At 67.6% G+C, this 21255-nt stretch overlaps 3 protein-coding genes across 3 annotated transcripts; 2 read left to right on the forward strand and 1 right to left on the reverse strand.

The window, feature by feature from the left end:
- The first annotated feature begins 195 nt into the window (after nucleotides 1-195).
- On the forward strand, nucleotides 196-3443 carry LOC116996686 (interleukin-12 subunit beta-like). Its single transcript, XM_033060614.1, has 6 exons — nucleotides 196-1664; nucleotides 2017-2238; nucleotides 2385-2493; nucleotides 2572-2753; nucleotides 2854-3002; nucleotides 3235-3443. Exons 1-6 carry the CDS (start codon nucleotides 1487-1489, stop codon nucleotides 3370-3372), a joined length of 978 nt encoding a protein of 325 aa, XP_032916505.1. The 5' UTR covers nucleotides 196-1486; the 3' UTR covers nucleotides 3373-3443.
- A 599-nt stretch (nucleotides 3444-4042) lies between these two features.
- TLX2 (T cell leukemia homeobox 2) lies at nucleotides 4043-10044 on the reverse strand. Its single transcript, XM_033061417.2, has 5 exons — nucleotides 9612-10044; nucleotides 7156-7393; nucleotides 5241-6903; nucleotides 4524-4648; nucleotides 4043-4457 (listed from the first exon to the last, which is right to left on the reverse strand). Exons 1-3 carry the CDS (start codon nucleotides 10042-10044, stop codon nucleotides 6687-6689), a joined length of 888 nt encoding a protein of 295 aa, XP_032917308.1. The 3' UTR covers nucleotides 4043-4457; nucleotides 4524-4648; nucleotides 5241-6686.
- A 6568-nt stretch (nucleotides 10045-16612) lies between these two features.
- PCGF1 (polycomb group ring finger 1) lies at nucleotides 16613-20053 on the forward strand. The gene is made up of 9 exons (XM_033060403.1): nucleotides 16613-17051; nucleotides 17840-17945; nucleotides 18033-18185; nucleotides 18473-18544; nucleotides 18634-18742; nucleotides 18859-18892; nucleotides 19037-19123; nucleotides 19197-19277; nucleotides 19894-20053. Exons 1-9 carry the CDS (start codon nucleotides 16956-16958, stop codon nucleotides 19939-19941), a joined length of 786 nt encoding a protein of 261 aa, XP_032916294.1. The 5' UTR covers nucleotides 16613-16955; the 3' UTR covers nucleotides 19942-20053.
- Nucleotides 20054-21255: the final 1202 nt, after the last annotated feature.

A 21255-nucleotide genomic window follows, 5' to 3' on the forward strand; every position in this document is an offset into this window, starting at 1 on the left:
TATGAGACTTCACTCCCATTCCTGGGGATGGTTTCTGTCTGTGAAACTTTGCTCCCATTCCTGGGGATGGTTTCTGTCTGTGAGGCTTCACTCCCATTTCCCGGGGATGGTTTCTGTCTGTGAGGCTTCACTCTCATCTCATTCCTGGGGATGGTTTCTGTCTGTGAGGCTTCACTCCCATTTCCCGGGGATGGTTTCTGTCTGTGAGGCTTCACTCTCATCTCATTCCTGGGGATGGTTTCTGTCTGTGAGGCTTCACTCTCATTCCTGGGGATGGTTTCTGTCTCTGGGGCCTCGCTCCCCTCCCCCCTTGTTTCGGGTGCCAGGCTGGGGTCCCCATTGTGCTGAGGCACTGAGGGCATCCCTGGCCTTTGCATCAGGACTTCCCCTCCGTGGTTGTGGTTCTTCTGCAGAAGCCAAGAGGAAGCTGCGGTTGGCGAGGTGGGGGCAAACCTGCCGCCAGTGTCTGCTTCCCCCAGACAGGGCAGGGCATGGGTGTACCCCCGGGCAAGGCACCCCATCCCTCCCTTGCCTGTCAGGGTCACCTAGAGCACTACAGCCAAGGGCTGAGCTGCTGCTTAGGGGTCTGGGGGTCCCAGCTTCCCCTCCCTGCCCTGCCACCCACACTCAGGGGCTTGGCTGTGCTCAGGGAGGGGCCCGGAGGTCCCACTGCCCCGTCATGGCCACAGTGCCTCAAAAGGTGAGAGCTGGGCTCCCCCAGCCCCCACTTCCCCTTTGCTTTCTAGGAACTCCAGAAAGTACGTGAAAGAGTACAGTGCTCCTCTCCCCAGGGTGGGGTCTGCTACATGGGCTGGCATTGGTGGGATGGCAAAGAGGCAGCTGGGTGACCGTGATGATCTCTGTTCCTCATCCCATGGGAGACTCGGTGGCCCAGGAAGGAGAGGGAAGGGATGAGACACCTTGTGTTGTGGGCATCACCCTGAGCCTCTGTGGAAACCCTTCCCTCTCCTCGGGGACCCAGAGGAGCCCTGCCCTGAGCTGCCCCTCTCCAGACCCCTGGCACAGGTGCTGATAGACCTCCCCCCATAGCAGAGCACTGGGGGGTTCTGTACAGCACACGGTGGTGCAGGGGCTCAGGTGTCCCCTCTCAGAGAGCTGGGACCACCCAGAACCCCACCATTCCAGGTGCCCAGCACTTCCCCTTGCCCTGCTGTTCCCCGGGGAACCCATCCTGTGCCATTCGGGGGCAGGAGAGGGGGTGTGCGGTGCCCCCTGCCCCGGGAAGTACCAGCGGTGAGTCCCGAGGCTGGCTGGGTGGGAGGCAGGGGGCTGAGCGTGGGTCCCATTCTCCAGTTCTGAGAACTGGATGATGCTGCTCTGACTGCACCTTGGGGCAGCCCCATGGAGTCCAGCCCAGTATAAGACAGCGCAGCCCCCAGCCCTGCTGAGCCCACCAGAGAGACACACGCAGAGGTAAGCACAGACCCGGAGGGCTGGGGGTTCTTGGGGGGATCCTGCTTTGGGGATGCTGCTCCCAGGGCTGGAGGTTTTCCCTGGCTGGCCCCACTGGTTGTGCCACTCTCCTGGGTTATGTCGAGCTGGGGCTGCCCTTCCCCTCCCTTTCCCTTCCCAGATGCTGGTGCTGGTAGGACTGGTGCTGTTCCTTGTGCCTGCAGAACCCCTGACTGCCTTCCCCCCAAAGTGTGAGTGCTGCTGCCAGGGCACAGGGGAGGCCTTGGAGGGGGGACCTTCTGGTTGGGACAGCTGCAGGGACTGCAGAGGAAGCAGAAGGAGTGGGGGGCATCCTAAACCCACATCCCTGTGATAGGGGTTGGGACAGCTCTGCTGGGAGATTAGAGGATGAGCACGAGGGTGATGTGGGGTGGGTATGGGGTGAGGGAGTGGGGGGACAGATGTGGAGTGCAGGAGCAGGATGGGGACTGTGGGACAGGGTGCTTTTGAGGCCAAGGGGCACCCAGCCCCTTGGATTGTCCCTTTGGGGGACAATCTGCTCCCACCACAGCCCATCTCTGACCACAGGCTCTCCCTCTGCAGTCCAGGTGGGGAATCTCAACGAAGACGTGGTGGTGCGATGTAACACTTCAGAGCAGCACATCTACTGGACACTGAACGGGGAGGAGGACCCCATGGCCGAACTGGTGCCTAAGGGCCAGAACCTCACCATCCTGGGCTTGGACCTGCCAGCCACTGGCAACTACAGCTGCTGGGCTGGCCCCCTCCTGCTGGACACCACCTACGTGGTGGTCAGCAGCACCCGTACGGAGGGGCATGGCTGGGGCAGCTGGGGGGGATGGGGTGCAGGGCTGGGGACCAGGAGATTCTTGTGCCCAGCCCGTGGGGCAGGGCTGTGGGGTCGGGGGGAGCCATGCAGGCACTGACCAGGCACTCCTTGGCCCCCTCAGGCGAGGAGGAGATCAACGTGTCCTGCCAGGCTGAGTCCTACAATGGCTCCTTCCACTGTTCCTGGCCCGGGCCCTCCTCTGCCATCTTCCGTGCCCGCCTCACACGCAGGTGGGTGTCCCAACATCCCCCAAACCCAACCAGCACCACGGCCACATAGCCCTAAGACCTGCTCACACCTCCCCACAGCGATGGCTCCATGGGGCCGTGGGTACCGGTGGCCAGTGACCGTGGCTGGTTCAACACCAGCCTGGCAGATCCCTCGTTCTGCCCCTTCGGAGAGGAGCTGCACCCGCTCAAGCTGCACCTGGAGGGGCTCTCGGACACCTCCTACCTCAACCTCTCCAGGCACTTCTTCATCCGTGACATTGGTGAGCTCAGGGAGGGAGCAGGGGGGTGTGGGTGTCCAAGGGGTACTGGAGACTCTGGGGTGGGATCTCAGCCCCTGTTCTGAGCCCCCTCTGTCCACAGTGCGTCCTGATCCTCCCCAGGAGCTGATCCTGCAGCAGCGGGGGGAGCAGCTCCACCTGGTCTGGGCTCCCCCGGCCTCCTGGCCGCTCCCCAAGTCCTACTTTGCACTGCTCTACCATCTACAGTATGAGCTCCACAACGGCACCCAGGTAACAGGGAGGGCCCTGCCCAGGCTACCCCACGTCTGACCCTGCCCCATCCCTGACTCTTCCCTGTGCCTGGCTCAGCCACGGCCACTCCTCACTCTGCTGCTTTCCTTCTCAGGGTGATATTGTCACCCTTGGCTGTCACCCCTGCTCCCCCCAGCGCTGCCAGGGTCAGGGGGTGCAGGTGCCCCCCTCCCCGAGGGTCTCCCTAGACCATGCCCTGCCCCCTTTGCAGGTTGAGCAGTTCCTGGAGGGCGTGGAGGAGACGCCAGTGCAGGCAGGGGCGCGGCGGGTGCGCATCAGCTGCCGAGACCCCTACAACCCCCCAGCCTGGAGCCCCTGGAGCGCCTGGATGAGCCTTGAGGCACCCTGACAACAGCGGCTTTGAGAGTGCTGACCCCACAAACGGGCACCTCCCTTCCCCAGAACCCACATCCCTTTACAGCTCGGAAAAGGATTTTTTTTTCCCTATTAAAACTCTGGGATTGGTTTTGCCACTACAAGCCCTGGTCGGTGTCTGTGTGGGAAGGGAGGTGGGAGCTGAGGGGCTCCCAGCTGGCACAAGACACAACCCTGGGGTCCATCCGTGCTCCAGCCCAGCTCGGGGACAGGTGGGACAGAGAGTCCCCACAGCCCTGCCCAGCTACACATGGGTTCCCTGAACTCCCCCAACCCTTCAAAAACCTCTCCCAGCTCTTCCTCCTTTCTGGGAACTGCGGTGGGACAACACCCCAGACAAAAGGACAGCCCCCAGCGCGTCCTGGTGGCAACACCCCATCCCCACATCCCGGGGAGCAAGGATCCCATCCTGACCCCCAAAGTGACAGTGGGGGGGTCAGGGACCACCCATCACCACTGGGGGGGCTCAGTTTCTACAATGTGCCCCCTCTGTGTCCCTGTGCAATGCCCAGCTCGGGGGTGAGGGGCTGCACCCCTCCCTGAGCCCACTTCTCACGGAGCCCCCCACGACCCCGCCCCACCACAGACCCCCGGAGCACAGCCGGGGGTGCTGCCCACTCCTCCCCAGACGGGCCGGCTCCGGGTGATGCCACGGGGCTTTATTGAGGTGCTTCCACACGGGTCTGGGCCGGGACCCCCACCCCGGAGAGGCTGGTGAGTGTGTGTCCCCACGGGCGCTGCCCTCCCGGGGGTCCCGGGGCAGGCGGGCACGCAGAAATCCGGGGGACCCGTGGAACGGGGGGGCAGAAGGACCGGGGCTCCGTGAGTCCAGAGCGGTCCTGAGGGTCCCAGGGAACCGTGGCCCGGGGCACGGAGTCGGGGGTTTGGGGTCCGGCAGAGGAACCGGGGTCCGGTAGTGGGGCTGAGGATCTGGTCTCGGGACCGGGGGTCCAGTGGTAACGGCAGGACCGGGATCCGGTGGTGGGACCGGAGCTTCGGGAGTCCGGTCACGGCGGGGCCAGGCCACCCAGGCGCAGCTCCTCGCTTTCCAGCATCTCCCTGAAAAAAAAAAGGATCGGGCTAAGCCCCTCGCCCCCCGTTGCCCCCCGCGCCCCCCTCGCGTACCGGTACGCGGCGATCTCCGCCTCCAGCGCCATCCGCAGCCGCAGCAGTGCCGGGTACTCCCGCAGGCACCGGGCCATCTCCGCCTCCGCCGCCCCGATCTCCCGCTCCAGCTCCGCCACCCGCTCCTGAGCCGGGCCGTCAGCAGCGCCGGGGCCGCGGGGCGACCCCCGGGATCCCCGGTCTGACCCCCCGCTCACACCGACCTCTGACCCGACACCCTCCCCACAATGATCCCCCGCCCGGACATCTCCCCCAGACCCCCGACCCGACCCCGCTCCGCACGAACCCCTGCCCGAACCCCACCTACACGGACTCCCGGCAGCCGTGACCCGGCCCCCGCCCGCACGGACCCCTGGAACTCCGCACCGCCTCCCACCCCGAACGGGTCCCGGGGTGGATCCCCTCCCTACACGGGACCCACGGGATCCCCAACCCCGCCCCGACACCCACCCACAGGGACAGCCGGTGGCCCCGACCCACACAAACCCCACTTCCCATCCCACCGCCGCTCCCGCTGCCTCCGAGGCCCCCCAGCCCCATCCGGACCCCTGACCCCCGCCCCTCCCCATCCCCATCCCCCCCTCCTCCCCATCCCTCCGGGCATACAGCTCCAGCACCGCCCCCCCCCCAAAAAACATCCACCCCCCTCCTCATATCCCAGCCCCCATCCCCGCTCCCTCCCAACCCCCCAGGCGCCCCCCGCCCCCCATCCCGCACCTGGTACTTGGCCAGCTCCCCGCTCCGCCGGTCCCGCAGCCCCTCCAGCTGCCGGTGTAACGCGCCCACCGCCCCCCGCAACGCCTCCACCTCGGCGGCTCGGGCTCGCAGCAGCCTCCGGTAACCGGCGGCCTCAGCACGGGCACGCAAGCACCGCCTCGCCGCCGCCCCACCGGCACCGGGGCCGGCCCTCGGCCGCGCTCATCCCGGTGGTAATGCGGTTCCACCCCTCCGCGTCACGGAACCGCAGCCAATCCCGCCGGTACCGGGTGTCCGACTCCTCCCGGTAGCAGCGGAGAGGGGGGAGCCGGCAGAAGCCTGTCCCCCAAAAGTGGGGTGAGGGGCTGCAGCGTCGTGGATAGCGGTGGGGTGGGGGGGCAAGGTCGAGTTCAGGGTCAAGGTCACCGCTGTCACCCCCCCCCCTCCCTCACACCCCTTCAGCCCCTCCATCATCATCAGCAGAGGTTGGAGTCGGGCTGGATGGTCCTGGCGGGGGAACCCCTACTAGGGAGAGGGGGTGCAGAGATGTACCAGAAGAAAGGGGATTCAGCCCCTCTGCACCCCACGAGTGTCCTGTGGGTCACACCAAGACTCAGTCTGGGGAGGTGATGGCAGTCCCGGGGGAGTTCAATCCATCAGCATGGGGGGCACCCCGAGCCCATGGTGGGGGGCTGCAAGGGCATGTCCAGGCACAGGGAGCTGAGAGACCAGTGGGTGGAGAGCCCCAGACCATCAGTCTGTCCCACCACGGGGTGGAGCCGGGGTTGCCAAGTCCTTCGTCCAGCCCCGAGGGCACAGATAGAAGCCGGAGGTGGCAAACTCCGACTGGGATAAGGCAAGTGGTGCAGGTGGTGCAGACCCTGCTGTCAGGGGAGGGGGCTTCCAGCACCAGGAATGGGAGGTCCTATGCCCTGCCTGCTCCAGGTGGCTGGAGGCTGTGGGGCCCAAAGAGAGCCAGCGTGACCCACAGAGCTGCTGGTGGGGGAGCTGCAGAACCCTGCCAGGTGTGGGGGCCCATCCCTGGGCTCCCAGGGGTCCGGGCAGGGAGCTGCAGGTGTCCATGGGGTGTAGTGGCCCGGCCCTTGGCTCCCACGGGTCTGGGCAGGGGGCTACAGACATCCGTGGGGTGCAGGCGCCCAGCCCTGGGCTCCTGGGGGTCAGGCAGGGGGCTGCAGAGGTCCATAGGGTGTGGGGGCCCATCCCTGGGCTCCTGGGGGTCCAGGCAGGGGGCTGCCCACAGCAGTGCTCCAGGTGGGGTTTGGTGAAGCTCTGAGTCCAACCTCAGGGGCAGGGCCTCCCTCCTGCATGGTCCTGGGGGGCTCCTCGTGGCAGGGAGGGGGCTGCCAGTGGGGGGCTCTCAGGAAGCTGCAGCCCCTTCCCTGCCACAGTCCAGGCTCAGAGCCCACCAGGCTCCCACTGCCTCCTCCTGGCACATCAGCAGCACCCTCACACCACAGAGGCCACCCCCGAGACCGACGTCACCTTGTTGTCCTCGGCCCAGGGCTGGAGGTTCTGCAGGGCGTAGAGCGAGGAGTTGTGCATGCAGAGCGGGTCCTGCGGCAGCGGCTGCGCCAGGCTCTTCTGGAAAGCCTCCTGCTGCAGGTGCAGCATCAGCCGGTTGGCCTGCTGCCGCTCCGCCTCACGCTCCTCCGCCGTCTGACGCCTGCAGACACCCACCGTTGGCACGGAGCGCAGCTGGCACCGCCACGTGCCCGTGGGCCACTGCCCCACACATCCCACAGCACAACCAGACCTCACCCAGCAGTGCCACGGTGATGGGCCATCCACCCCCATCCCATCCACCCCCATCCCATCCACCCCCCGTCCATCCCAGTCCCGGGGCTTGCTGTTAGAGGGATATATTGGGGTATCTGCCAGAGGGATGTGACCATCACCCCAAACCCGTCCCTGTTACCTCCACTTGGTGCGGCGGTTCTGGAACCAGGTCTTGACCTGTGCGTCTGTCATCTTGAGGGCTTTGGCCAGAGTGGCACGCTCGGCCGAGGCCAGGTACTTCTGCCGGTGGAAGCGCTTCTCCAGCTCGCAGATCTGCACCCGGGAGAAGGACGTCCGCGGCTTCTTGCGCTTGGGCGGCGTCCGGTTCTGGTACGGGTGCCCGATGCGCCGCGTCGCCACGAAGGGCGACAGCGCGGCTGTGGGGACAGCGGGGACGAGGTGTGACCCCAGCAAAGCACAGCAGAGCAGGATACTGGGGGGATGCCAGGGGGCTCGGGGCCACAGGGATGGGGAGCTCCCAGGGGAAGGGACCCAGAGTTGTCCCCTCCTGCTCCCCCACCTTGGGGACATGGGGGCAGCTCAAGGCATGGCACGAAGGACGACTCATCCCCTTTCCTTCCCAGCAGCGGTGGTCAGGGTGGATGGGCTAGCCTGGTCACAGGACTGATGCAGGATCAGGCTGCACAAACCCACCCTCCCCTCACATCGAGCCCTGCTGCAGCCCCCAAGGAGCCTCTGTGACACTGCAGGGCTGCCCAGCCCAGCCAGTGAGGGGATGGGACCACAGAGGCTGTTGGGAGGCAGACAGTGTCTCTTCCCATTTGCCAGCAGTGCCTGGGTTGGCCACTGCAGAGGCTAGGGAAGGGGATGACCCTGCCCAGCCGAGGTGTGAGCAGCCCTGGTGAGGCCAACGTGCCACATCCCAGCCCCAGAAGTTGCTGTAGCTGCAGGGAGCATCAAAGCAGCATGGAGGAAAATGAAGGCCTGGCAGAGTCAGCCCCCAACACTTACACCCCTCCTGCTCTGGCAGTGGCCTTGACCAAGCCATGACTCCATGGCACCACATCCCCACGGCACCACAGCCATCACCAGGGCCAGCACCGCGTGGGCAGGGCTGCACATGGCTGCCACCATGGGTGGCCTTGGGGTCAGGGACGTGGGGCACAGGCCACAGCACCCCAGGGACCCCTCAGCACCCACAGACCCTCCCTCCCACCCACGCCCAGGAGGCCGCCTGGCCGCCGGCGGGGGCGGACACGGTTGACGCAGGTGGAGCTGTGCAGTCAGGGGGATGGAGGCCCCCGTGCCCCCTCCCCACACGGGGCGGCCCCTCAGTGGGACCAGACGCCTCCTGCCCGCAGCCCACCCCAAGGCCAGCGGTGCTGAGTGATGGCTGCGGCTGGGAGACCCCGTGCCGGGGAGGGGCTGCCCCATCCACCCAACGCTGGCGCCAGGCAGGAGACGAGGACGTCACCCGCCACCCCTCCGCGGGGACGGTGCTTCGTCACCGCTGCGATGGCGGGGTGGGCCGGGAGGCGAACACGGCTCTGCTGGCGCCTGGGTGGGACCCCCACGGCCCCCAGGCTCCCGCCCCACACTACCCCATCGCCCACATGGCCGGGACTCGGCCCCCAGCCGTGCACGGCCTCCAGCCTTGTCTCCGCATGCGGCCACACACTGGGGACGTGGCAGTGCCGCCATCTTGGGCGGGAGCAGAGCTGAGCCAGGCCGGGGTCTCCAGCACCCACACACGGTCCCAGTGCCCAGGACCCCAACTCAGCACCCTCCTGCTTCTCGGGTGCAGCAACCAGCATCCTCAACCCAGCACTGCTGCTCAGCCCCTACCACAGCACTCAGCCCCAGCCCCAGCAGCAGCACCTCAAGCCCTCGCTGCCTCCCCAACACCTGCATCGCCACAGGCCTGGTTTCTCCCACAGCACTGGAACTCGGTGTTCCACACCGATCTCTGCACGTTCAGATCTGGGATCCCATCCCCAGACACCCCACAGTTATCCCCCCCATCCTCCGGAGTTCACAAGGCCCGGGCGTCTGCTCTGTGCATGGACGAGCTCAATCCTGCAGTCCCACGGTGGGTCCCCCACCCTGTATCGTGTCCCCATAGAGCCCCATCACATCTCACACCCTGCAGAGCCCCCACCCCACTCGCCGTTCCAAGGGAGTCCTCATTTCGCACCGCACAGAGCACCCACCCCACACCCCGGCTCCCCACAGCCTCCAGCAGCTCCCGTTGCGGTGGGACAGGGTCGGCACCCGGCACCTCCAAACCGGTGCCACGGATGGAGCTCGAACCGGCCCGCTGGGACCCCTCGGGCTCCACCCGGAGCCGTCGGACCCTGCCCGGTGCCACGGTAGAGCCGCGGTGGAGCCGCGGTGGAGCCGCGTCTAACCCGAGCCGCTTCCGCGGGCCCCGACGGCGGCGGGCGAGGACCGGGTGCTATGGGAACCTGTGGAGCGCCCGGTCCTCGCCATCCCCGTCCGATCCCCGTGTCCGCCCCGCGCCGCGCCCGCCGCACCGCGCTGCCCCGACGGAACTCCGGGAGCGGCCGGTGCCGCGCGAGTCCCGGAGCCGCCGGTAGCCGCCGGTAGCCCGCAGCAGCCGTCCCGCCCGCTCACCTGAGAGCCGGTCCTTGGCGATGCGGCGCGTTGTCTCCATCCAGGGGAAGGTGAGCCCCGGCAGCGCGGCCCCGGCGGCGGCGCGGCGGGCGCGCGGCGGGGGGGCGGGGTGCGCGGGCCGCGGGTGCGGCGGACGCGGCGGGCGGGCGGGTGGCGCGGCGGGCGCGGGCCGGTGCGCCGGGACGCGGATGACTCCGGCGGGCGGCGCGGCGGGCGCGGGGGTCACGTTCACGCTCACGTTCATGCTCATGTTGAGGTTGTAGGAGCCGAGCGGACCCGTGGGGCCGTAGCCGCTGCCGTAGAGCCCGTAGTCGGGTTCTGCCGCCGCTCGGTGCGGCCCCGTGGGCTCGGGGCCGCCCAGGATCTGGTCGATGCCGAAGCTGATGGGCTCGTGGGGCGCGGGGGGCCCCGGGCCGCCGCCCTCCCGCTCCATCCCGGCCGCGCTCAGAGCCGGCGGGGCGCGGGCATGGCCGGGGGGCGGCGGGGGGCGGCGGCGGCGACGGTCGCGGAGCGCCCGGTGCAGGGCAGGACGCGGTGCAAGGTGCGGGTGCGAGCCCGGAGCAAGGTGCGGGGCAGGTGCCGGGTGCGGGTGCGGGCCCGGGGCAGGGTGCGGGGCATGGCTCGCAGCCGCTGGCGGCCCCGGGGCGGGAGCGCGGGTGGGCTGCGGGCCCTGGCGGGACGCGCTTTTCTGCCCCGCTCCATCCGGACCGGCCGAACTCCCACCGCCTGCGCCCTGATTGGCGGCCGCGCCCCGTGATTGACAGCCCGGGACCCCGCCCCCGCTCCGGGACCCCCCCGCCCCCGCCGCTCCGGGCCCCCGCCCCGGCTCCGGGACGAGCGGACGGGCCCGTCGGGTCCCGAGTGCCCGGGACGCCTCCCGTGCACCGACGTGCTCTGTACCCGTTCGCCCCGCCGGGGCGTTCGCCAGCCCCCACACCCGGTCCACCGGAGCCGCTGTCGCATCGAGCAGCAGCGCGGCTCCTTTTCGCGTCCCCGCTCCGTCCGCAGCCCCGTCGGCGCTTCCAGCCGCCCCTCCCGGGGCGCACGAAGCGGCCTCAGCCCCAGCGCCGTTATCGCGGGGCGCACGGACCGGTTCCTGGGGTGCGCAGGCTTCCCGGCGAGCCCGGTTCCCGCCGAGCCCGTCCATACGGGAGCGAAAGGATCTGGCGGCCCTGGACGCGCTCGGTTCGGGGACCCAGGGCGTGTTTCGACCCGCCGTTCCCAGAACAGCAACACATCCCGGGACATGGATCCCAATCTCCTCGAGCCGCCGTTGCCGGTTGCTGGCATCTCAGCTCCCAGAACACCACCTTTCCCGGGGCATCGATCCGGGAAATCGTCACTTCCCAGGCCACGAACCCCCTATCCCCGGGACCTGCCGTTCCCAGTATCAGGGACCCCATTTTCCACGGACCAGAGTGTTCAGGGGGATGGCGTCCGATATTCCTGCCCCGCCATTCCCAGCGATAGCCCCGGTTCCCTGGGATGGACCCCTATTCCCCGCCCCGCCTTTCCCGGTCACAGAGCTCAGCCCGTCCCCGTCGGCGGGCGGTAACGGCAGCAGAAGAGCGGCACAGCCTGGGCCAGGTCCTCCGACGACTATCGCGACAGCGACGCGGCGGCCCCACGGGTGGGTTCCCGGCGGCTCCCGGATGGGTCACGGCCCCGGGACAGGGGCTGGCGGGGCGGAGGCGGCCTCTCGGGCACCCTGGCGCCACCGGTCTGGGGCAAATGACATTACCGGGGCCTGCGCCTGTAAATCACGGCGGCACAGGGGGCTGCAGCTGCCGCACCGGGAGCGCGGCACGCCCCGGGGCACCGGGGACACTGCACACCCCGGGGCACCGCAGCCACCGGGGGGCACCGGGTGGTCCCAGGCTCGCCGCAATGTGGGGTGCCCGTCCCTGCAGCCGCAGCTCTGCCGGTAACCGGAGCTGCACGGGCACACGCCCGTGCCACCCTCGGCCATGCCCGCGTCCCACCCCGGCACCAGGAACGGCCGAGCTGTCCCTCTCCACACCCGGGAGCATCGTGTGCCCAGAAGGGGAGGGGGACACATCACTGGGACCCTGCCCTGCCGCGCCATGGATTTCTTGGCGTTTCCTGCTCGCAGCACGGCAGGTGCCGGGACAAATCCCGGTGTTCCCACTGTGGATTTTCCACCTGGAAAGAGCCACTGGCTCCGGGTGTGCTACGGAAAAGGGACGCGGTGTGACCCCGTGAGGGGCAGCCGTGGCGGCGGCAGTGGCAGTGACAGCGGTGACAGTGGCGGCAGTGGCGGTGACAGTGGCAGTGGGAGGAAATGGCCGGTGCCGGAGGAGGAGGCGGCAGCAGGTTAATTGAACCCGGAGCAGAAGGCAGATGTTGTCGTGCCCAGGGGCTGGAATCTGCCGGGCTGGGAGATGGATTGGGGGGCTGTGACGGGGCCGGGGGCAATGCAGCCTCACCCGGCGCCTGTTTGCACCACGGCCCGCCCCATGCCCACGGGGGTCTGCGGCCGGAGCCCCCCCCTGCCCGGCACCCACACGTTCCACGACCAGGGCTGCCCTGGGAGGGTGCAGGGAGGAACTGGGGGTGCTCAGGGAGTCCTGAGTCCCTTCCCACCCTGGCTGTGGGTGCAGGGTGTCTCCTTCTCATTTACCTCGCTGGCCAAGTGCCTCTCACTGTCCGCACCTTGTGCCGCTGTCTCGCCAGTGACCACTGGGCCACCTGAAAGGAAACCGTGTTCTTGTGCCTGCCCCAGGGTCCCCTGAGCCACCGTGGGGACCAGGCAGGGTTCTGCCACCCGGGACCCTTCCTCGTTTCTCGGTCACAGCAGGGACCTCCGTGTCTTCGATGTGCCCCCTCCCACCCCAAGGGGCAGGGCCTGGCGGTTCTCGTGGGTGGGGATGCAGCAGAAAAAAAGAGCATTTGCCCAGTTCCAGGTGGGAATCAGCCTTCAGCCATGCAGCACCAGGCCATGCCACCGCCAGAGCTGCACCAGCATCTCCCCAGCCCGCATCCTCCACGTCCCTCTGCCCCTGGGAGCAGGAGGGTCACACTGGAGTCCGTGGGGTCTGGTCTACCCGCCCCACCACGGGGGTGCTGCCCGAAGCTTCCGTGGCTCCTCTCCCCGTCCCCCACCGTGGCTCTGGAGCTGCCGGTGCAGCTGCACGGTTCGTGGTGCCACGTCCCCGGTGCCGGCCGTGCCGGTGTCCCCGTCCCCCCACGGGGACGCCGCGGGCTCGGTAGCTGCTGCCGGGATGGGATCGCTGGGACGGGTCCCTGCCTGTCCCCGGTGCCGCCGGCGGAGCCCCGGTGCCCCGGTTATCACGGCGATGGCGTGGCGGGGACCTGGCAGGGCCCCACGTTCCCACCGGCCAGAGGCTGCCGCCCGCCCGCTCCCGCCCGCTCCCCCCCGTAATCTCATTACCGCTGGACGTCCCCTTCTTCCTCCCGCTTCCCCCCAAACCCGCTGGCAAACTGGAGGGACAGTCAGCTCCTCTCTGGCTGCTGGGTTAATTCTGGGCTAATTAGATGAACCAGCCCAGATTGGATTACTTTAGCCTGCATTTGGTCCTCCAGTCCTTGGCTTGCGGCTCCCGGGGGAGCTGCTGGCGCCTCCTGCCTCAATCAGACACTTCTTAACCGCATGAAACACTCCCGGTGCCCCCCGCCGCCCGCCCGCCGCGGGCGCCGGCACCCGGACGGGGTGCGCGGGGTGAGGCGGCAGCAGCCGGTGGGCGCGGTGCCCACCCCGACCCGCCTGACACGCAGGGAGCACTGCGATGAGGATGGATGGGGATGCGATGGAGTCGGGATGGAGCCAGGATGGGACCGGTGTGGGGTTGGGATGGGGTCACTGTGGCCGCGGATGGCCCCCGCGGGGCTCCCGAGGACCCGACAGCCGAGTCGCCCGCTCGGACGTCACGGTGGCCCTCAGCGTCTGCGCGGTGTCCTCGGGGAGGAGCCGGGTGCCACATGGGTGCGTGGGCGGCTGCACGGTGACGCCAACACCCGGCTGCTGGGGGGCTGCTCCCCCCCCGGCACCTCCAGGCTGCAGCCCCTGGGGCAGGGGACAGCGGGTAGCGGGGTTCCGAATTGGGGGTGTAGCACGGGCCATCCCCCTCAAACCTCTGGGGGTCCCAGATCCCTGGTCTGGGAGCAGGGTCAGAAGAGCTGGGGGGGCACAGTCTGGGCTGTGGGGCTGCAGAGGTGATGGATGCCACAGCGGAGCGGGAGCTGAGCCCCCAGGCTTTCGGTGAGGTGAGGGCAGTGGGGAGGGGGATGGAGCAGGGGACAGGAGGGGGTCCTGTGGGAATGGGGGGGGCAGACACAGCCCCCACCCCTTGGGCTGCAGGACAGGCAGCTCCAGCCCCACTGGAGTGGGACCAGTGCCCAGGAGCCACGGGACGCACGGCTGGGCACACTGGTACCCTCTCCCACGCCGGGTACCCTCAGGGTGCCCGGGTACCCCACCCCTCCTCCCCTCGGGGTCCGACACCAGCCGGGGGCTGTTGGGGGAGCCCTGCCCGGCCTGGGGGCTGCAGGTGCCAGTGCTGCCCGTCCTGGTGTGCTGGTGCCCGTCGGGGGGCCACAGAGTGCCGGTGGCTGGTGGCCGCTGACAGCCACGTCGCTCAGGGCCTCGTTATCGAAGGTTAATTGGATTCTGCAAATGTACTCGGTGCATTAAGCAGGAGCTCAGTCCGTGAGCACCCAGCCCCCGCTGCCCTACAGGGACCCTTGCCCACCTCAGAGGAATTAATGCTCACCCTCTGGGGATGCCTATCCACCCTGGGAGACCCCTACCCTATCTAACAGGAACCCCTGTGTGCCCTGGGAGTCCCCTGCCTTCCTTGGGGGATCCCTGTTCACCTGACAGGAACACCTGCCCATCTTGCCAGGGATGTCTGACCACCCTGGCGGACCCACACCCACGACATCACAGCCCTTTGCCCACTTTGCCAACCGCCTTCCCCATTTACACATCCCCAGAGCCCCCATGGGGCCGTGAACCGGCATGTGGGGCCGGTGTGGGGCCAGCACAGCAGCTCCGGCCCTGGGTACGGCAGGGCAGGATCTCGGCTGTGGTGGGACAGACCGGGGGAGGCGAGGGGGAGTTAACCCTGCTGCCCTGCATCACTGCGGTCACGATCGTGTCCAGCCTCAGCCCAGCCTCGCTCAGCCCCAACGAGGGGTCCGGCCGGGAAAACGCCCGGCAGCACTTCCCAGAAGGAGCCGCCCCGGCCGTGCCGCGGAAATGGAGCTGAATATCTGAGCAGGGCTGAGCTAAAAGCTTCGGCCCCGCAGCCCCGCGCAGCCCCGGCGGCTCCCGCCATCAATTATTAACGGCAAGATGGATCCGCGGCCTCGCGCGTGCCCGCCTGGCGGGGGCGGCTCCGGGAGTACCGGCTGCCGGGACCCCAGCCCCGGGACGGGCTCCCTGCCCTCGGTCCCGTGCCAGAGCCACCCGCAGAGCCCGCTCCGAGCCCGGCCGGGACTCTCGGTGCCGGTGCCGGGTGCGGTGCCGGTTCTCCTCACGGAGAAAGCGATGCTGCCCCGCCGCGGGGCCGCTCTGGCCCCGCTGTGACCCCCGCCCCTCCCCGGATGGCTCCTGGCAGGTACAGATGGGACCGGACCCTCCCCAGCCGGGGGTCACCGGCCCCCGCCGCGCTCTCGCCTCCCCGGAGGCGCGGGCAGGGGGTGGGCGGGCGGCGGGGCGGGGGCTGGTCCGGAGCCTCTGCCCGCAGGCGGCCCGGCACCGGGAGGGGCTCGTGCTGCTCCCGGTGGGGTCCCGGGAGCCGGCTACACACCGTGTGAGGCCCGGGACGAGGGGCTGGCACTGGGGTCACCGGGGCTTGCCCGGTGCCGCACCGGTGCGCTCCGGTCGGGAAAGGGGAACAGCAGGACTGGACTGGGGAGGGAGTCGAGGGCTGGAGTAAGTGCTGTGACCCGTATCCGGGATCGGAAACCAGAACCAGAACCTGCACCTGGATCACGACTGGGGCCAGGATCATGCCCACGACCACGACAATGACCGGGACGCATCCCAAATCCGCACTGCCTCTGGCACGGCAGCCCGTGCGGAGCTGCAGGGCTGGCAGCGTGGCTGTGTGCCAAGAGCTCCATGCTGTGGTGGTGGGGGCCAGCCCCTGCTCCCTGGCATGTACCAGCCTTCCCCGCCGGCCGCTCTGGGGTCCGGGTGGGGTTGCACAGTCCGTGAGGAGCCGTGGGGGACTGTGAGGGGCCTTGGGGAACTGGGCTCGGCTCCGCATTAGCGCGGCCGCTGCTTCCCCTGAGCCAAACCTTCATTAGCGTGGCTCCGGCTGCGCCGGGTGGGGCCGTGGGCTGCTCGGCTGGCACCCCAAACTGCCAGCACCTCGGAACCCCAAACTTCCAGCACCCCAAACTGCCAGCACCTCGGAACCCCAAACTGCCAGCACCCGACACCCCAAACTGCCAGCACTTCCAACTCTGCCAGCAGGGGTTGATACCCCAAATATCAGCACCACGACCCTCCGAGCTGTCAGCACGCTGGTACCCCAGCAACATCCCAGCGCCCCAACCCTGCCTGAGCCCCGCCACCCCGAAGTGCCCCCGGTACCCCGAATTTCCAGAGCCAACCCCCCCACCCTGCCAGCATCTCAGTACCCCAACCCTGCCTCCGTCACTGCATGTCTCAGCCCAGCCCTGCACTCGCCGGCTCAGTTCACCCTGTGCCCAAGGCGGGACACCCCCGTGTCCCCTCCCGAATCGTGTCACACCCCTTGAGCCCCCCCAGACCTCCCTCACCCCACGGACCCCCCTAACCCACCCCCCTGAGTCCCCCGCATGTAGCCCGTGTCCCACGCAGACTTCTCGTCCCCCTCATGCCCCCTCGCAGCCTCCAGACCCCCTCAGACCCCCGCCACCCCCGTTCTCCCGGTTCCCTCCCGGTTCCCTCCCGTGCCCCCCGTTCTCCCCCTGCCCCCCCGCCCCTCCCGTTCCCCCGCGCTGCTCTGCTGCCCTCTGGCGGCGTTCCACAGCACCACGCGCACGCACGGCCCTCTGATTGGTGGCTGCTGCTGTCAGTCAAGACCGCGCCCTCTCGCTATTGGCCAGTTCTGGGAACACCCGCCTCTAAACACGGCGGGTCCGGTGGCTACGGCTCCCGGCGGGTCCCCCGGTCACAAACGAGGTCGGGGGTCTCGGGATCCCGGACCTCTCCCCGTGGGTGGTGATAAAGGGTCAGCACAGGGCCAAGCTTGCGCTGCCCGCTGCCACTCGAGACGTGCGGGGCACTCTAGGAGTTGTAGTCCCTCCGTTCGCCGCGGCCCCGCCCCGAACCCGGAAGTGCGCGAGGCCACAGGCGGAGGCGGCTCTAAGATGGCGTCGCCTCCTCAGGGGGGCCCGATGGCCATCGCCATGCGGCTGCGGAACCAGCTCCAGGCCGTCTACAAGATGGACCCGCTGCGGAACGAGGCGAGCAGCCGTACCGGGAGGGCGGGAGGCACCGGGAGGAGGCGGTGGCGGCGGCACCGGGGGCCAGCGCGGGCGGGGACGGGAGGTGCCGCGGTGCCGCCGCTGGGGGGCGCTGTGAGACCGAGGGGCGGTGCGGGTGGGCGGGGCCAGGGGAAGGGGCGTGGCCAAGGTCGGGGCAGGTTCTGGGCTGGGGGTGTCCCCGGACCCCCCAAAAAAACATTTTCTGACACAATAAGGCAAAGCAGGATATCCATCCCCCGCCAAATCCCGTTTTCTGGCGTAATAATGGACTACAGAGTGGTCAGTCTTTATTTATGGCGTGTTCTGGGGTGCAGAACCCCAAAATCCCGTGTTCTGCCATAATAATGGAAAACAGGAGGCACAGCCCCTCCTAAATCCTGTTTTATGGCATAATAAGAGAAAACAGAAGGTGTGGCCCCCCGGAATCCCGTTTTCTGGTATATTAAAGTAAGACAGTGAGGGCAACTTCTCAAAATCCCATTTGCTGGTGCAGTAATGGAAGAAAAGGGGCAATCCCTATAAAATCCCATTCTCTGACGTATTTTAGCAAGATGGGGGTGGCCAGAATCTGTTTTCTGGTATATTAAAGCAAAACAAGAGGTACACCCCCCCCCAAAATCCCCTTTTCTGGCATATTAAGGGAATGGCAGGGGAAGCTCCTTTGGCTAAGGAGCTCAGATGAAGGGTGAGAGGGGTCTCAGGGGTCTCCAGGTGGCAGGTGAGGGTGGTTTTGGGATGCTCCAGGTGACAGTGAGGTGTCCCCACAGGAGGAGGTGAAGGTGAAGATGAAGGAGCTGAACGAGCACATCGTGTGTTTCCTGTGCGCCGGGTACTTCATCGACGCCACCACCATCACCGAGTGCCTGCACACCTGTGAGTGGGGAGCTTGTGGGGGGCTGTGAGTCCCTTGGGGTGCTGTCCCACCCCTCCTTGTCCCCTCATACCCGTCCCTGTCCCCAGTCTGCAAGAGCTGCATCGTGAAGTACCTGCAGACCAGCAAGTACTGCCCCATGTGCAACACCAAGATCCACGAGACGCAGCCGCTGCTCAACCTCAAACTGGACAGGGTCATGCAGGACATCGTCTACAAGCTGGTGCCCGGCCTGCAGCACAGTAAGGGGGGCACAGGGACATGGGGGGCTCAGGGACATGGCCTGGAGCACAGTATGGGAGCTGAATGGGGATTGGGGACAGGGAGAGAGAGGGGGGTGAGGGCAGGGATGGGGAATGGGGACAGGGATGGGGATATGGACTGGGGAGCTATATGGGGACAGGGAAAGTGAGAGGAATGAGGACAGAGGTGGGGATATGGACACAGAGAGAGAGGGATGGGGACAAGGACAGGGTCTGTGGGCAGTGGTAGGAAAGCCACCTGTCCCTGAGCCTCCTGTCCCTTGCAGGTGAGGAGAAGCGGATCCGGGAGTTCTACCAGTCCCGTGGCCTCGACCGGGTGACGCAGCCCAGCGGTGACGGTGGGACAGGGGGGCGTGGGGGGCAGCCAGCTGTGGCACTGGGGGGTGTCAGGGGCACAGGGGGCTGACAGTGCCACCTGTGTCCCCAGACACGGTGGGGGGTGACCCCATGGGGCTCCCCTACAGCACCTTTGACCACTCGCGTGCCCACTACTTCCGCTACGACGAGCACGTCTCGCTCTGCCTGGAGAAGCTGAGGTGAGTCTGGGGGGGCTGCAGCCCCTCAGTGCAGTGGGGAGGGGACACAGGGGACACTGGGCATGGCTCCCACCGCTGAGACCTTGGACATGTGTCCCTTTCTGTTCCCACCACAGCTCCAGCAAGGACAAGAGCAAGGCCGTGCTGCAGGTGAGTGGGGATCCCTGCAGTCCCTACCCCTGACTCCCAGCTCTCACCCTGGCCATGCCAGGGGTTTGTGGGGTTTCAGGGGTAGTGTGGGGTCCCTGGATGCTCCCACAACCCCTCAACCCTCTTCTGCTCTGCCCCTCACAGCAGAAATACGTGAGGTGCTCGGTGCGGGCGCAGATCCGACACCTGCGGAGGGTCCTGTGCCACCGGCTGGGGCTGTCCCTGCAGCACGTGAGTGGGGGTCCCGGGGGGTTCCCAGCCCCCAGGGGTGTCCTGGCCCCCCTGATGCAGCCTCCCTGTGCAGGTGCAGATCCTGTTTGACAACGAGCCCCTCCCTGACCACATGACAATGAAACAGCTCTGGCTCTCACGCTGGTTTGGCAAGGTGTGCATCCATCATAAGGGATGGGAACCTCTGATTTTGGCGTTCACCCGGCAGGGGGGTGGTGGGGTGACCCTCTTGGGGTGGTTCAGGGCAGTGTGGGGTTGGAGAATTGAGGATCTTTAATGTCACTGGCTGCTGTGGTGATCTGGGGAGGTCCCTGGCCCCTGCACGGGTCAGGTAATGGTGGGGGGTCCTCAAAGGGGTTGGCCAAGCTTGGGGTACAGCCTCATGGGAGTTCCTGGGCTGGGATTGGGAGTCCCTGTACCTGGGGACTTCTGGGCTGAGGTTTGGGGTCTCTGTCTCTAGGGGATCTTGGGCAGGGGTTTGGGGTCAGGGGCTGGAATTGGGGGGCCCCTGGGCTGAAGTTTGGGATCCCTGCCCTAGGAGGGAGTCCTGGACTGGGGTTTGGGGTCATGGGCTGGGATTGGGGGGCCCCTGGGCTGAGGTTTGGGATCCCTGCCCTAGGAGGGAGTCCTGGGCTGGGGTTTGGGGTCATGGGCTGTGATGGGGGGGTCCCTGTCTGGGGGAATTCCCTGGACTGGGGTTTGGAATCTCTGCCCCAAGGGGGAGTCCTTGTCTGGAATCCCCTCAGCCCTGACCCCTCCTCACCCCACAGCCTGCACCCCTCCTGCTGCACTACAGCATCAAGGACAAGAGGAGGTAGGGGTGGGGGTGGGTGCTGCCCCCCCATTGCAGCCCTGCTCCCGCCCCCCCTCACCCCCCATAATTTATACCCCACTTCGAATTTATTTTTGGAATAAAAATATGGAAAAACCCCCTTGAGTCCTTGCTTTGTCTGGGGGGGCTGGGGGCTGGATGTGGGGAGTCAGGGACCCCCGGGTGGGCTGCACCCATGGGGAGCTTAGGGGTGCACTGTGGGCAGTGGGGGTGTCCCCATTCCCCTGCCGTGCCCCGGGGGTCCCGCAGCCCCTCTGGGGACTGCGGTGCCGTTCGGGCACTCCCGACATCGATCCCGTCACGGCTGCCTGACGAGCGTCCGGCTCTCCCTCCAACATAATGAGTCTTAATAAAGTCATCGGCGCTTTGATTGCCGGGGGAAGGGGGGAACCTCGCAGCCCTCCCGCCCCGCGCGGCCCTAATTAGCCCGGGACAATATTCCGCCATCTGGATCCGTGCGCGACAACCGCGGGCACAGCTGCAGGCGGGGAGTCCCGGGGGCGGGGGTGTCCCTGGGGTGGGGCTGCGGGATGGAACAGGTGCCGGATCCCGGTGATCCCGGTGATCCCGGGAACGCCGCTCCGGATGGGGCCGGGCTGCGGCACGGGGCTCACACCCGGTGGTGCCGGTGCTGGGCTATGCCAGGCGGCTGTCGGGGATCACCCCTCCGAATCGGGTGTCCCATCTTGGGGTAGGCACGGTCCGGGACCCATCGGCCCGTGGTGGATGTGACATCGGGTGTCCTGTCCTTCATCCCCGGCCCCGCGCCGGAACCCCCGCGCCGCCGCCGCCGCTGCCGGGGGATCCGGTTACGGCCCGGCCCGGCCCAGCTGTCGGCCATCGCTCACCGGCCGGGGGTGGCCGAGGGGTGGCCGGGCTCGCCTGCCCAGAGCCCCCACAAGGACCAAGGGAAACGCGGGGGCTGCCGAGCCATGCGGGGATGGGGATCCCAGCTGGGGCTGGATGGGCGGAATGGGGGTTCCGAATGAGGGTGGAGGGGTGGGGTGCAGGATTAGGGTCCCAACCGGAGAGGGAGGTGTGAGGTTGTGGAATGGGGGTCTCGAATAGGACTAGAGGGCTGGGGGGGAGCAGGATGGGGGGCTCAGTAGGTCTGGAAGGCTTGGGGTGAGAGGTGGGAGTCCCGAGTAGGGACAGCAGGTTTGGGGCACTAGATGGGTGTCCCTAAAAATGCTGGAAGTGGAGAGGGGGCAGGATGGGGATCCCAAACAGGGCTGGGGATGCAGGACGGGGGCTGCCTGTGGAGGAGTGAGGGTGTAGGTGGACGGATGGATGGATGGAT

Source organism: Catharus ustulatus, chromosome 5 (assembly GCF_009819885.2).
Source record: "Catharus ustulatus isolate bCatUst1 chromosome 5, bCatUst1.pri.v2, whole genome shotgun sequence".
Lineage (NCBI taxonomy): Eukaryota > Metazoa > Chordata > Aves > Passeriformes > Turdidae > Catharus > Catharus ustulatus.

Excerpts from the sequence above, each read along its gene's own strand:
- LOC116996686 (XM_033060614.1), top strand. The coding sequence starts at position 1,487 with ATGCTGCTCCCAGGGCTGGAGGTTTTCCCTGGCTGGCCCCACTGGTTG. Across the intron at positions 1,665-2,016 it reads GACTGCCTTCCCCCCAAAGT|TCCAGGTGGGGAATCTCAAC; the intron begins GTGAGTGCTGCT and ends CTCCCTCTGCAG. Across the intron at positions 2,494-2,571 it reads CGTGCCCGCCTCACACGCAG|CGATGGCTCCATGGGGCCGT; the intron begins GTGGGTGTCCCA and ends ACCTCCCCACAG.
- TLX2 (XM_033061417.2), bottom strand. The coding sequence starts at position 10,044 with ATGGAGCGGGAGGGCGGCGGCCCGGGGCCCCCCGCGCCCCACGAGCCC. Across the intron at positions 7,394-9,611 it reads CGCCAAGGACCGGCTCTCAG|CCGCGCTGTCGCCCTTCGTG; the intron begins GTGAGCGGGCGG and ends CTGTCCCCACAG. Across the intron at positions 6,904-7,155 it reads AACCGCCGCACCAAGTGGAG|GCGTCAGACGGCGGAGGAGC; the intron begins GTAACAGGGACG and ends GGGTGTCTGCAG.
- PCGF1 (XM_033060403.1), top strand. The coding sequence starts at position 16,956 with ATGGCGTCGCCTCCTCAGGGGGGCCCGATGGCCATCGCCATGCGGCTG. Across the intron at positions 17,052-17,839 it reads TGGACCCGCTGCGGAACGAG|GAGGAGGTGAAGGTGAAGAT; the intron begins GCGAGCAGCCGT and ends GTGTCCCCACAG. Across the intron at positions 18,743-18,858 it reads CTCTGCCTGGAGAAGCTGAG|CTCCAGCAAGGACAAGAGCA; the intron begins GTGAGTCTGGGG and ends TTCCCACCACAG.